This window comes from Bombus affinis, chromosome 3 (genome assembly GCF_024516045.1).
Source record: "Bombus affinis isolate iyBomAffi1 chromosome 3, iyBomAffi1.2, whole genome shotgun sequence".
NCBI lineage: Eukaryota > Metazoa > Arthropoda > Insecta > Hymenoptera > Apidae > Bombus > Bombus affinis.
In genome coordinates, this window is record NC_066346.1 from 2112669 (window position 1) to 2127886 (window position 15218).

A 15218-nucleotide genomic window follows, 5' to 3' on the forward strand; every position below is an offset into this window, starting at 1 on the left:
TAAATTGTAATGCAAACGTGTCCATACAAACTACTAAATCTTCAATTAGTTACTTCAATTAGTTAACTGTCTTATGAACTTGAATTTTAAACTTTCAGATGATAATGCAATAAAATTTTCTGTATTATTATCGATACTAATCGAATTGAAGACGAAAGATTTGTCAGAGTACCTATTTTTAGAATGCAAGATTTAAATGGATACTCGAAAAGAAGCTTTGGGATGCTTGTCGGGAACGCCTTATGCAAACGTTTACACACGATTGGATAACCATAGCACATGTATGGTACTGATGCAAATGCTAGAAGTGCGTTGGTATCGATATAAGCACAAACGACATGGGCGAGCCATTTAAACGGTAACAAGAGTGCCGTGTTACGGGAACGGAATTGGTGCACGGAACGAACGGACGGCCGATCGAACAAGTACCATAGACAGAATATTATCGGTTCATTATACCAGAACTTCGCCGTGGTTACAGTTAATCGAGTAATCATTGTTAAACTCGATCAATACGGTTAAGTTCCTGGAACGTTTGTACGCCTAAACGATCTAATATTTGGTATAGCTGATGCAAACGAAAGTTATTCGACGTGTGAGCCTCTTTTGCTGTTTTCTCAATGCGATTAGACTGGTCTAAGAAGTTATGCGGGTAAAATAACGATATAGCGATCATATTATAGAATATAGGAAACTCTAAAGGACATGTAAAAATTGTTAAGAACGTAATTAATAATTTATTCTAGCATCCTCTTGATTACGATTTAATTCTCTTTCATTCTGTTCTTTTGTGCTGTACTTTTAAATCTTCTTTTAACTACACGTTAGTTAACTACGCGTTAACTACACATTTGATAGTTAAAGCCTTTTTTACGATTAAAAATACGCGAATGTTAAAACTCCTAAAATGTTCTACTATATTGTAATAATAAAACAAAAATTTAGATCCTTCTCAGAGACGGATGATCCATAGCCGGCAGATAAGTGAATCAAGACTCTGAAATTCCGAAACATTCAATTAAATTCCTACACAATAAATCACAAAGTTTCCCAGAATCTCACGTTGAAGCGATCGTTTAAGAGAGGGCAACGATTTGCTTGGACAGTACTAATACGCATATTTAGCGCATTTATACGAACCTGTGAAAGTTGCTCTGTCGTTGCCTCGGTCGCCAGTCTAGCCAAACCCTCCTCGTACCTCTCCAGGGCCGTCAGTCTAAGCAGCAAGTTTTGCAGCAATGCCGAAACTTCCTGCCTGGCCGCAGCGTCGACCGCAGCGACCTTCTGCGTGATGGACCTGACGTGGCCCATCACCCTCTCGTCCCGGAAATCGTACGGGAATGTTTCTGTCCATTCGGCTAGCAGCTGCACCAGTCGTGGCACGAAACGTTGCAGACGTTCCTGGAACACGCCAGACAGATTCCAACCGGTTCCACTTCCTCCCTTTTTATTAGTTCACTTGCTCGTACATGCGTTGCCAAACAAGTTTTAGACGAGATGCGGAAATTGGAACGCCACAGAATGCACATGCCCAACGAATCTTTCAGAACTTTCGAAAACTTGCGACCCTCCAGAGATTGCGAAGTGATGCGGATTATACGGACTTATTAACGTTTTACATCTTTTGCTATTTAAGACGATCAGAAAATAGAAAACAAGCATCAATATGCTTTGAGATAATTAGTCACTTTCTAGACTCGCTATTTGACAGATTTAAACGAGATTTAAAGTCGATAAAAATAGGGTTGAATCATTGTTCGAGACGAGTTTCGATCTATAAAGTAGTATTCATAATTTGGTTATCGCAATTACACTCGAACGAACGTGATTCTGTTATTTTTGCTTCGATAAGTTAACTATATCGCGTTATATCAAATATTGCATATCCATAATTATTTCCTTCGCAAATATAGATTATACAAGGCACAGACAAAGATGATATTAATAAGATGATGGTACATGTTTCACCAGTAAGTAAATCCCGCTCAAAAAATAACGCAAATCACCGTAAAATAACAAAACCACCATGACATTTGAACATCCGAATCTCTTTCATCCTGAACATACAGAAGAGAATGCACAATGAAAAAGACCAAAATACTAAAAAGCGCCAAGTGCAAAAGAACATAACTTTGAATTATAGAAGAAGCCGAAAAAAATAAAATCGGGCAAAAATATCAGTAAAGATACTAAAGCAGAAGACAGCAGCTAAACAAGAAGAAAAGAGAAGAATCGTCAGGGTGGAAATTCATTTGCGAGCGAAACATTTCTGGCCTGGATACGCGTGCTCGTTATTACAACTGGAACGAGAGCGAGCGTGCCAGGGTGATTCTCCGAGGGGGTGAATGCGAAAAGGGGGTCGAGCTTGCGAGACGATGAAACGATAATGCACGCGGCGGCCGTAAAGTGCACGCCCGGAAGGTTCTTGGTGGGCTTTTGTGGGACGGTTGCATTCGTGGCTCACCTTGCCACTATCTCCAGTCAGGTTTTGCTGATGCTCGCAGAGGGCGCAGACCTCGCCCAGGAGCTCGTGCGGCTTGATGAAGAGTCTGGCGCTCAGCAAAAAGGCGAAGAGGTACGCCCGATCGGGATAATATTCTTCGGTGGGTACCATATGCTGTACCAAGGCTTCCAGCGAGCCTGACACCAAGTTCCCGTCTCGATAGACCAGAGCCTGAAATGAAACACGGGTCTGGTTAATTGATCGTGATTACTCTAAGGCGCCTCTACGAACTTTCGTGGCGGTGAATTTACTTTGAGCTGCGAGAAGGAACAGTGACTTTTTGTTTGGAATTAAAATATCGCGAGGGTTATTGAATTTTTGATATAAATGGTTTGATGTGTAAAGTATGTAAAGTATAATGTAATTATATAAGTACAGCGATTGTAATAATGAAGTAATAAATAAATCGATTTTTACTGGAAAAAGCTCGTCTGATTTGCTTGAGCATTTTATTAAGTATTACATATTTCAGCGTAATCTACATTTGTCGATTGACAATATTAATTGCACGTACAAATTGCAACTTACACGAACAAATATGTTAATCAATATGTTAATAACATTACCGGTTATGTGATATACCAGAGCAATAATTTGGCAATTATGTATAATGTATATTATGACATAATTTATACTATTATTAGGAATTCAATAGGAAATATGAATTTCGTAATAAATAACACGTATCATATGCGAATCTCGAAAACAGATTAATTTATTCTGGAATTCGTTTCTGTTCTTTCAAAAGCAAATGGGAAAGTCTAGGATTTAACCAGAATCAGCCCGTTAAAGCGAGATGACGTTGCAAAACTCACACATGATCAGCAGCTTTCCAGTTCTTTTGGGATATTTGCCAAATTCAACTGTTGTAAAAGATTAATCCTCTACATTCCAGCTACATAGTATTTTAACTTCTGTTTGCTTAAAATACATAGAGATCGATACCAACGAAATATCGTAGAAATAGCGGAAAATGCTCGTGAGTTTCAATAATGGCACATATAACTCTTTTGTCACCACTTATATTTATTTAGGAGACTGGAAGGAAATTGATACGAATGTTAACAGATCTGTAAATTGAGAAAACTGTGGATAAAATCAAATGTTAGTCGAATATTTTGTTATACGCGTATATAAAGGTTTTAAGCGTTTCTAACAATAATCCTCTACATAAGTATAAATTTAATTCGTCGTTTCCCATATCCACGTTATCGTTGAAGAAAGATATTCGAAGTTGTAAGTTTGTATATTTTCGCGTAATCCTCGAATAATTAATAAAGCAATCCGTTTCATAAACGATTCACAAATCATCAAATGATAGTTTGTATCGTGTTAATTCTTGTCGAAGCGCTATTTAACGATAGATTAATACGTTATTAGCAAACATATTAATTAACGTAACGTCGTCGTCTGCCGATTAAATATGCTGATGCATAAAGCCGGATTTCATTGCAGAGGAAATACGCAGTCGCTCGATAATGTCGTTAAACCGATATTTTACGGGAAGCGTAGGTAGGATTTAAATTCGTTTGAATCACACAGAGAGACGGTCCATGAAACTGATTTCCGACGATTCGTTATTGGGACGGACTAAGCGCGATGTAATAATCGTTGAAATTTTACAGGCACGCTTTTCGCGCGAATTTCAACATCAAGAACGGAGTCAACGGAGGCCCAAAGCCATATTTTGTAACTTTATAGTCGCATAAATATCTCACTTTATGATACTCTTAAAGTAAGAAGTAACGATGAATGAAAATCTGATTCTTTTTCGAAAGCTCTCAAACTAACAACGTGTAATAGTAACATTCAGTTCGGTTCTTCGATTATTCTTTTTATAATATTTCCTTCTGGTATTTTTGGATAAATCAATAGGAATACGTCGTTTTAATTTTCTTATTAACCTGTACGATGTGTTTAAATTCTCATATATTTCAATATTTTAAGAAGACTTCGAATTCGATGCATTTATTAGAAGATGTATGTTACAATGAAGTTTGGGAAAAGAAGAATTCGTGTGATATACGTACCATATTTAAGAAAATTTTCTATGATAACTAGACTGCTGATATTTACATAGATTCAAATTTTTGTGACCATGATTCGAAAATGAGGACCTCCGCAAACATATATTTCACCTACTGAACGTTATAACTCGATATTCTTCAAATCCATAAATGCGTAAAAATTCACAATTGCAATTAATCAATGATAATCTAAATACTTTTATAAACTACTATGTAAATTACAATAACCATGCCAGAATACTATTTTCACACGATTATCTTGATTATGATATACCGTTTTCTGTAAGATCATCGTGTTTTCGAGATGGCCATCTGACTTGGACGTTCCTTTTAATGTTCACGAAGCTTTAACGGAACAGTGTAACGACAGAAACTTTTCGAAGTTGGTACGTGTACGAAATCAGAAATTCGTTTCGGTAGAGGGACAGTCGAATGCCTGGAGCTTTTCATTCGGTCCTGGAACAAAGTTTCTACCTGTGTCCTGTTAAATCTGCGAGCCATTAAAGTTGCGCGAACCGGCTAGGTAAAGCCCAGCCAACTCGCTGAGGATTCAAATGGCTTAAACTTATCGCGGGCTAATACAGTATTGACGGGGTAGAATTCCTCCCTCGTAAACTTGCCATCGACGAGGAATCGCGAAGAAGGGAAAAAAGGAGGAGAGGTTCATCCTCAGGATCTGGTTCGACGAAAAACTTACCGTTTCTATTCGAAATTTACGCTTCCGCAGAGTTTAGCTCGATTCGCCGACTGCAAATGAACCACGATGTCACGCGATAGAAAATCTTGCAAAGTTTTTTGCTAATTCTATCTTGGATAATTGCAGCTCGTGGTACAGTAAATGCTTCTAAATAGTAAATTGAAGTTAAATGAAATCAGCGATGCGAAGAGAGAATAGAGGTATAATTTCAAAATGGAAGAGCATAAATTCTCGAAGAATTACCGAGATGATGATTTCACGAGATCACATTATCTTCCAAAGGTCTTCGAACGAATTGAAGAAGGAAATGATGAATTTTTTTATGTATTTGTGAGCTATAAAAGGCATCTTATTTCCATACTCGTGTTTAGAATAGTTGAAAGATTTGTCAAAATATATATAAAACACAAAAGGATATGAATAATAAGAAGTATGCAACAAATTGCAAGTAGAAATTAAAATATTTCTTATAATTCTCAATTAAATGTAACTGAATTTAAGATTTCTATAAAATTTATTATTTAATGTATTATTGTACTATATATTTATTAAAGTACGTATCTTCCTTTATTTCAAGTATTCTACGTTTACGACAAAGTGATTAAAGAATATTAATTTACATTTAACGTATTGTATCACAGTTACAGTTTAAGTACTATTATAAGGTTCTATTGTAACAAACGAATCGCGAGCAGTGGGAACAGAAAAGATGCTGAGTTCAAATAACGTTCCTTTTTGAATTATAAATAAATATTGAATCGCTCGAAGAGAATAGGATTTTAATGGATAATAGAAGAATAACTTGGAACTAAAATGATTTCCTCTTATACGTCATATCAAACAGACTTAAAGGCATCGAGTTAATCTATACACCTAATGAAAAGCATTCTAGATTGCAAGAATGACACAGAAAGAACTAGAGCTTCAAATAATCGATCCAATTCTGTTAGGAACTCGTCTGAAATTCATCGAGGTACTCGCTTCTCATTCACTGTTTCCTCATTCACCCTTTCCTGGCTTCTACGAAACAATTACCGCGTATCTCGTCCTAATCGTTCCATGCGCCAAGGCTATGCAATGAGGCACGGAGTATACCTCACTTAGGAGGAGGCTGGCTATTTTTCAAGAAACCGGACAATTGCGGTGCGCGTTTAATCGCAAAAGAAACCGGGAAAACAAATCCGCGAAACCGGGTCTGCCCGCGTTTTAGCTAAACTTTTGTCGTCGCTGTAACAATCGCGGCCATTCAGCGTCAGGAATCTAGCGTCGCTTCTGCCCGAAAAAAAGAAAAAAAGAGAAAGAAAGATAAAAGGGGAAGAAAGGAGAAAGGCGAGGAGAAAACGCGGCTCGGCGGGACGAAGAAAACGCGGCTCGGCGGGACGAAGAAAACGCACGGTCCACCCGTTATAAAACATTCCAACGTCACCGGACTATCCGAGCTTCTACAGGCTGCGGCCGTTCGTTTTTGTTTTCGTCATCGATCCTGCTTCCCGCCTGCCAGACACCGTTTCTCCTTTCCTCTTTCTCGCCCGTGTTTAAACCGCTTTTGTTTTGCGCCTCGTTTTGCGTCCAGACATGGGAATAGCCTGGAATAAGTTAACGATAAGGCTACAGTGACTAGCATTAACGTTTGGATATTTCATGAAATTGGAGAATTATTTCGTTTGGTTATTCTTTCTTCTTTGGAACAGGTACGCGCGTTAAATAAATTGGTTGAGTAGTACGTTCGTTTATGTTTTCCTAAAAATGCACATCAAGTGTCGTTATTCTCATGTAAAATTTATCTAATCAGCGAGTAATTTATTTATCCTATTCTTTTCATAATTTCAGATTCGTGTATCTTTATATTCTTTAGACAATTTTTATAACGTTCTCCAAAATATGTGTATCAATAAAAGGAGAATAGATCTATTGCTCGACTCAGTAAAATGTATGTTTCTATCAAATGAGATATTTACTTTAATATATTAAAATAAACTTATTAAAAGCAAATGTGTACAAGATTAACGTTGCGCACATCGTGGTACCAAAATATTAATACGAGTCACTGTATATGAGTTTGTCAGAAGATATATTAATCAACTGCATAAACAGGAAAATAGGATAATAATGTTACGAATATTTGTTGATTTTCTATAGAATTTCATTTACTTGAATTTATTATGAGTCTTAATTTAAAATTTACTATTATAGTAATTTAGGTAATTCGAATAACAAATTTACAGTAAAATTTACAATATACATTCTGTAATTCTTCTGGAAGAAAGTCGTTCAATTCTAACGTTCAATCCCGAGGAAATAAATGCTGCATTTTCTATGGGGAAAAAGAGACTACGAAACAATGATAAGGAAGTTTTCGTAATTAGAAGACAGCTATAATCGAACGACGACTTCCGTCTTAAGGAGGCAATAAAGCAAACGACTGGAAACTTTCGTTCTAGAAATCGTCGGGTTATTTCCGCCATTTCTGTCGTTTTGTTCCGATTCGGTATTGTCCCTCGCTTCATTTTTCTCCATATTCTAATACTAATTCTATATCCATTCCGCCGTAAGCAATCCTAACAATTATAGCAATTTTCATCTTTTAGTAATCAAGTAAAAAGGAAAATTCTGAGATTCGTGCAAAAGTCATTGAAGACTCAATGGGAAGCAAATTTTTCTAAGTATTGAGAATTATGCCGTGAAAAAGTATACATAAAACTATGATACTAAATATTTGTCGTATCGTTATTTTATTTCCATAATGTTAAATACGATTACTAATATTCTATTCCATATTTACCGAGTAAAACTTTGTTCAGCTCGCCTTCAATATATCAAGGGAAAAACCACAGACAGTCTCCGCAAGATTAATCTCGTTACTAATCCACTAATCCCAATCCAGACACGTTTGCCGACATACGTACCACGCAAGTTCTTTGAACGACGACGGCGTGCCACAATTTTGAATTCGTTTAGCGATTCGAGGTGCTCAGTAGGGAGCAAGGAGCGTCGTGTAGCGAGAAAATTTCATTTCTAGGCGAGACGAGCGGATTAGAAACCGTCAAAGTCATCCGAGTTCCGGCGTTATTTCCAGCTAGGTCGAAAGACAATCAACCGTTGCAGAAGATCGAGAATGGAGATAGATTCACCTGGTTGATGCACGTTGCCCTCGAGAACGAAAGCAGAAGCGCTGGTAATAAGTGATCGCGAAATAATGAAGATTCTTTGAGAGCTCCGACGAAATTTATCTAGCCTGATGGAATCCATTAGAGCTCGTTTTCCTTTTTCTTTTTCTTTATTTTGAGAAAACTCTTCGTACTCGCGAGAAAAATACGGCGGTAAAAGATAAAAGGTCAGCTGAACTGAAAATGGAAACGAGAGTTTTAGAAATTAACCGATCGAGGAATTCGAAGAACTCGAGGGCTCGAGGAACGCTGAAATTAAGAGGATGAATTTTTGTTTCCTGATATTAATTTATTGTATATAAAATGGATAATTTTACAAATGTGTAGAATTACCCAAAATTTAGTATATTATTACGTACAATACTTATTTCAAATTATTTAGAGAAAAAATTGATCGTCTCGTTTCCAACTATCTAGTAAAATGAAAACTTTTCAATATGAATTGGATCATCGATCGTCGATGACATTTTGTAGCTCGTGGACAGCGATAAAGAGACAGAGTAGAGAAATAAGAAAATATGGTAACATATCACGAATAGAAGCGTTAAGGTTTTGATCGATGTAGTGGAAGTTGCGATTCTATGTTTGAGTTTCGCTGCACAGCTATTTTACTAGCGAAGAGTGAAAATGAGTTTTCGATCGTTGAAGACTGTTAGAAAGTAGTTTTAGTAATGTTTCAGTTATCGTGTGCGATAAGCTGGTTGCAATAGAAAGTCATTAATATTACGATCTGAATATTAGTTATTTCTGTGAAAGTTCTCACTAAGAGGAGGAATACATCACTGATAATTATCGATAGAGATAGTTGTTTATTTGCATCTAATATGCATGTTCAGTCGAAGATGTTACGAATATTTAAGATGGTGTTCCTATAAGACAAAATAAAAACACGACGAATAATGAGACAATTGAATTTCGAGCTTGATTTATCAATTATTATCAAAAAAAATTTTCTCAGCCGCAATGGTATTTTAGTTGATCTTTTACCACAACGCAGGTTATTGTCACAACTAATATGACAGATTTCAGACGAACTTTTAGAAATAATAACCTGTTCAATGTTACGTTATTTATTTCGTTCTCATTTTAGCATATTGAAGTGTCTCTTATATCTCTCATCATTTATTTTCGACCATCCAGTATATATCAAAAGAACCTCATTACTTATGGGATAACCTGGTATAATAAATCAGCCGTATGGAACAAAGCGTCGATCAAACGAGACAACAAAATCTACCAATGCAGGGTGTCGTTGATACCGACAGCTTCGGGCGAGCGCGAAATTTACGGGTAGACTTTATGAAAAGCTGCTCGCCACGCAAACGTATCCAAGCTGAGCTTGCAAAAGCTCAAGCGAAGAGATCACTATCGCGTGAGGTTGCGCGCGCGGAAAGATTGTAAACTTTATTGCTTCGTGGATCCTCCGGATATAAAAAGAGAGCGATTTATATGTATTTTTCCGGACATTGTTTTTAAACAGCGAAGTATTGAGAAACGGGCTGAGTTCATTATGTACAGGTGAGTGATAATGACAAGAATGAATGATTCAATTTCAAGTGATATCACAGGTAATCTGCTAATATTTGAAAGACTATTAGTTAGTACTTTAAAAAATATGTTCATGTGGAAATTGATAAATTAAATTAAGTTATCGTTTGATTCCATTTATGAATTTAATATTTCGATTATTTTTACGAACTATATGAACTTCTGAAACCTAGTGCCTGCGCATTTAGTCACGATAGATGAGTCGTAAATCCATGACAGGAGTAATTCGTAGACACGAGGTTTCCTTTCCCGTGGGACAAGTCTCTCCGTTGACCTGCGCTATTACTTTGATAACCTCGCAGTTATCAAGATGTGTGCGAGGTCCTAAGAGGACTGTCCAAGTTCTGAGACGTTCAATGATTCATTAGCTACTCATTTCTCGTAATTCCACATAAATCGTCGTACATAGCACTTTAGCAAATTTTATTCTAATTTAATAGAATTGACATGTCAAATTACTTCTCTGGAATTAACTCGTAATAAAGTACAAATTGATATATTTACCGATGTGTAAGTTACACCACGACAAAACTAATTGGACGCTTAAAACGAACAGTTAGTTAAAATGGAAGTACAAGCTGGAAAATTAAAAACGATAATAAAAATAAACTAAACTCTGAGCGATAGCTTTTAATAGCCACCCTAAGATTCTATATTTTACATACTAACGACGTTGATTTATATTAACTGCATTTGTAACAAAACTGCTTAGTCTACGGCACTTGCGATATGCCGTAGAGTTACCGAGTTTGCCACTTTTGTCGCGTCATTATATCAGCGTGACGTAACTGCCAGATGTAAGGATTGTAAAGCCGTGTATGTTCGCGATTTCAGCGATAGTATAGCGACACGAATCGCTCGCGATGGGCGTCCCTTTCATTTCAAGGAGGTCAGCCGTGCTTCTATTCCGGCGAAATTGGATGGAACGAGGGTGCAAGTGATCACGATAACAAATTTTCCAGCAGCGACGCTGGAAAATACGAAACGACGCCCGCCAGAGATTGCAGTTTACGAGCTGGATAGCGATAGCGCGACTAGGAAAATTTCGTCCAGGATCATGTGCCGGGCCCTTTGTCCACTAATCTTATCGTACTTTCTTTGCAGCAACTTAATGGAATTTTAAACGTCCATCTTATCGCTCTACCAACGATAGCTGCGAAGGCTAGCAGCTACGTAGTTGGAATCCTGATGAAGGACTGACGTTTGGATAAAACTTGTACCGTTTTTATTAGTAGTATGTTGCAGCATTCTTCAAACTACAATTTCATTTGTTACTTCCATATATTCTCAAATATTATAACGATCATTTATTATCACTAGAACTATTAGGATGTTCAAAATAACCAGTTCAGATAGTATTTTCATGGTAATTTGATACATTCACAACGGTTTTTGGGAAATGTTAATGTTCGAACTTTTAGCATGGATGAAGGTTTCTTCTTTCGCTTGTTTCACGTGTCTTTTCAAAAAATAGCTTTCATTTTAATTATTTCTTGATAGGAAATATCTGGCGGTAGACTTTGAATGTAGGAAGGAGAATTTAGCGTAAATATTTGTTTGCAATTTCCTCGTAATACCTAGGTCTTTATGATACGTTGAACAGAGAATCAGATTAACTTCTTATTGTCGAATTGTTTTACGTTTTCAAGTATCCTAATTGTTCTATGTTATGTAATATATTTAAGAATTATTTCGGTATATTTATTCAGACGTAAAATTGTATAACTCTAATTGCAGGAGTTTCTTATCAACCGATGAAACTTCTACGCAACTGCTTGAAGCAGAAATATTTTCCTATAAATGAAATGTAACTGAATGTGCCTTACAAATTGAATATTTCAGATACCACTGTTAAAGTAATTTAGCATTCTGAGAGGCTTAAGTTACAAGAAGTAAAGGAAAATGGCACGGTGGCGAAGAAAATAATCAACAACCGCGCTTAATCTCCTAGTAAGGTAAAAGGGACCACTCGTCAAGAGACCGTGTTTAATTAACCGTTGTTGCAATTAATTTACGTGAGAATCAGAGTGAAAAGTTATTTATTCTTTAATTAAACTCTGGGGGGGAGCCGGTGAGTTCGAACGATTAAAAATTGTTAACGCGTAATTTACCTTGATATTCGCCGAACTTCTTTAACAAGAATATAAATTACGAAATCTCAGCGAACTTCCTATGTGAAAAACATCAAGCATTTAACAGTTTAATTATAACTTCGTTTATTACAAAGTGCCACACGTTTGTAATCAAATTGTCTCGTACGCAAAGTGTTCTTAACTCACTATGCTTCAACTTCAATCTTATTCAACTTCAAAGACCATAGAAATATTCGGGACATTTTTCAATTACATTTAATTTATAAAGTTACGTAAAGTTGCTTGTACGCAAGAAAATTAAAATTAAAATTGTCATTAAAAAATTAAACAAAATTAAAAATATCATAGGTAGCAATATTAAAAAAAAGACTGCTCTTGTGTTCGATAAAATAAAACATCAAAGCATATTCGGAAGTAATCGTAAAAATTGTCGTCTATACGAAGAAAGTAAAGAAAGTAGAAAATATTTTTGAAAACATCTCAAAGAATAAAACTTATCAAAATAAAGCTACGTTCAAGGATGACAAAATTGATGGCTTCATTTTCGAAAGAAAATTAAGTTTAAAACCCCGTCAGGTTTACGTGGATTTATTTAGTTTTCCAATAGGCAGAAGTAGAAACTAGAGTTTTAAATAAAAAATTAGTCCAGCACGCGTCTACTTGACAAATTTTCTGACTCGTTTCAACTTTCGCATATGTCGAATATTCTCCGTCCGATTGTCCACTCTTGTCCAATCGGAAATTGATCAATTACGCGTGTACTTGCCAGGTTTTCAAACCCGATTTTCTCAAAAATGAAACTTCCAATTTAAGTTTCGCTTCCAGTCATATAATTTCCTTGATCCCATTTGTGCCACGAATTACGAACCACCCTCTGTACATCCCCTCCTCTCTAAACAGCAATTCGTAGAATAAAATTTGCGTTCTACTTAACCTTTACTCCCAGTGCAATACAATGTAACACGGCGAAGTCGTCGCTGTTTAATATTTAGCGTTAGCGTTTTAATAAAATGGACCCGCGATCGCCTTTGAATTCACCAGGGGCAGAAACGGACACGGAACTGGTGAGCATTTTCCAACGCTTTCTACATTATGCACAACGAAGACATAGAGTCAGGCCGAAAAAGAAAGAGAGAAAGAGAGAGAGAGAGAGAGAGAGAGAGAGAGAGACAGAAGAAAAAAGAAAATAGCGAGCAATGGGCGAGGAAAATGGGGGTAAACAATGGTGGGAGAGGTTCAGAAGGGCAAATTCAGAGCCACGCTGGCTGGATCCTTTGTTATACCACGTTGAGTCTTCCTTTCTTTTCTATTCATTTCATTGCACCGCGCTAACAGCATGCTTTCCCACTCTTTCCAAACCCTCGACCCTTTCGTGCGGTGGTTTCTATACATCCGGCTTAATAAAACGTTCAACACTCTTTCGTTGTTACATCGTGCGTCTACCAACTTCCAATCCTCTCATGTTCGGCCATACTTACTCTCCTTTTGCTTTTAAATGTCGCGGAATGCGATTAAAATGCATAGAAAGAGGGCGGGCAGGAAAAAATGTAAATCATTTCCTTTTTCATCGAGGTAAACGCGTCCCTTGCTGGTAAACTTTTGTATTTGTGCGATAAAGACAAGAAATGTGTAACTTTGTCCTCGTTGAAATTAATTGGATTATGCGAGGAGCTTGAGTTAAGGATGCCTTTAACCTTTGTGCAAATGACAGCACGTTAAATATCTAAAATACGATGATTAAGCAATAAGATATTTACAAAAGATATATTTTATAAATTGAAATAAACTTCAGAGTGACAATAAAAAATCGATGAATAACTTTCAGAAGTAACGGTAAACTGGCACATGGAGAATCAAGGCAACATGACGTTCTAAGTTAACGTCCCACTTCATAAGCACGGCGCGCGTGTAAACAGCGCGAGTTGCAGATTGAACGCGAAATTGTAACTTTCTGTGCTTTCTCGTACGCTTCCGCGGAAACTCGCGGAAAGACGATATAAAGGATAGCCTCTTATTGCTTGTACCAAAGTGAAACGAGAAACATGCCGGGAGAAAACGCGCAGACGAGATATTCTGCTCGTATAAATACGAATTATGGAAATACGGCAGATGTGACCGCGGAAAATTGAAAAATCGATGCAAATCAGCGCGCCTAAGTCTGCTCATAGCGAAGTTCCGCCAACTCAAATTACGTATGTTACTCATGTACTTATTCAGAACTAACAAACTTCCCGTACATTTCGATAAGGTGGTTCGATAAAAAATTTCTTAGCAAGTTGTTCCGAGTTTCCGATTCCTTACTTTCCCAGATAGATTTTGTGTAAAAATGTCAAATATTTGAAATGCAATAAATATGATTTTCTTGTTATTAATATATGATATTTATTACAAATTTATTTATACCAAAAATTATCCCCACTTTTTGCCAATTTTTCACGTATTTTGATGAGAAGTTCCGATTATGTTGAGGTTGACTGATAGAGGAACGAGTGGGTGAATTTGTAATAGAAAAAAAATATATTGAAATAAGTAAAAGTACAAGTATAATTTACACTGATCCACAGCACGCTCATACACATACAGCAAAGGATATTACCAAAAAAAGTTAAGTACTTAGTATGTAATTATAACTGAAGATTATAAGAAACAGCAATCACAATCTGCTTATAGCTCTTTTATTTCTAGACCTTGTAACTCAATATATTCAACATTTATAATCAAGGGCACAATAATATGAACCTCTTCTTGTTTTTAATTCTTGTTTGCTTCACTAAATTCTATTTTCTTCGTAACAGCGGTATCCAGGCCACGGGTACACAAAAACAAGGTGTAGAGATTTTCTTGAAGTAATTACTTCAACAGATTACAAATTTATTTATAGTTTACACAATGAAACAATCTCGATTTTTCCATTTTTTTTCTCCGAATATTTTCTTTTGAAATTTTGCTTTAACCTCGATTCAATATCAACGAATAAGAATTTAATTTTACATGATGCAGCGAGCAATTAGGATGTTTCTGCTTGTTTGAAACTTGCTCCGGGCAGGTATTAAATATTGCAATCGTATAACTGTATTTATGCGCTAACACTTGAATGTGGAATGGGAATGGTTCACGGTTCGGTTTGCGTAATTATCGTTTAATCGAATCGATCATTATTCAATACCGTTTTGTAGTAAGCTC

General features: G+C 36.4%; 1 protein-coding gene across 2 annotated transcripts in view; it reads right to left on the reverse strand.

Moving 5' to 3' along the window:
* Window positions 1-15218, reverse strand: part of LOC126914992 (uncharacterized) — a 649115-nt gene that overhangs the window by 44121 nt on the left and 589776 nt on the right. For both annotated transcript variants that reach the window (XM_050719323.1, XM_050719322.1), the window contains 2 exons: window positions 2465-2674; window positions 1141-1401 (listed from right to left, as the gene is read on the reverse strand). In XM_050719323.1, coding sequence (XP_050575280.1) covers window positions 1141-1401; window positions 2465-2674 — 471 coding nt within the window. The remainder of the gene's footprint in view (window positions 1-1140; window positions 1402-2464; window positions 2675-15218) is intronic.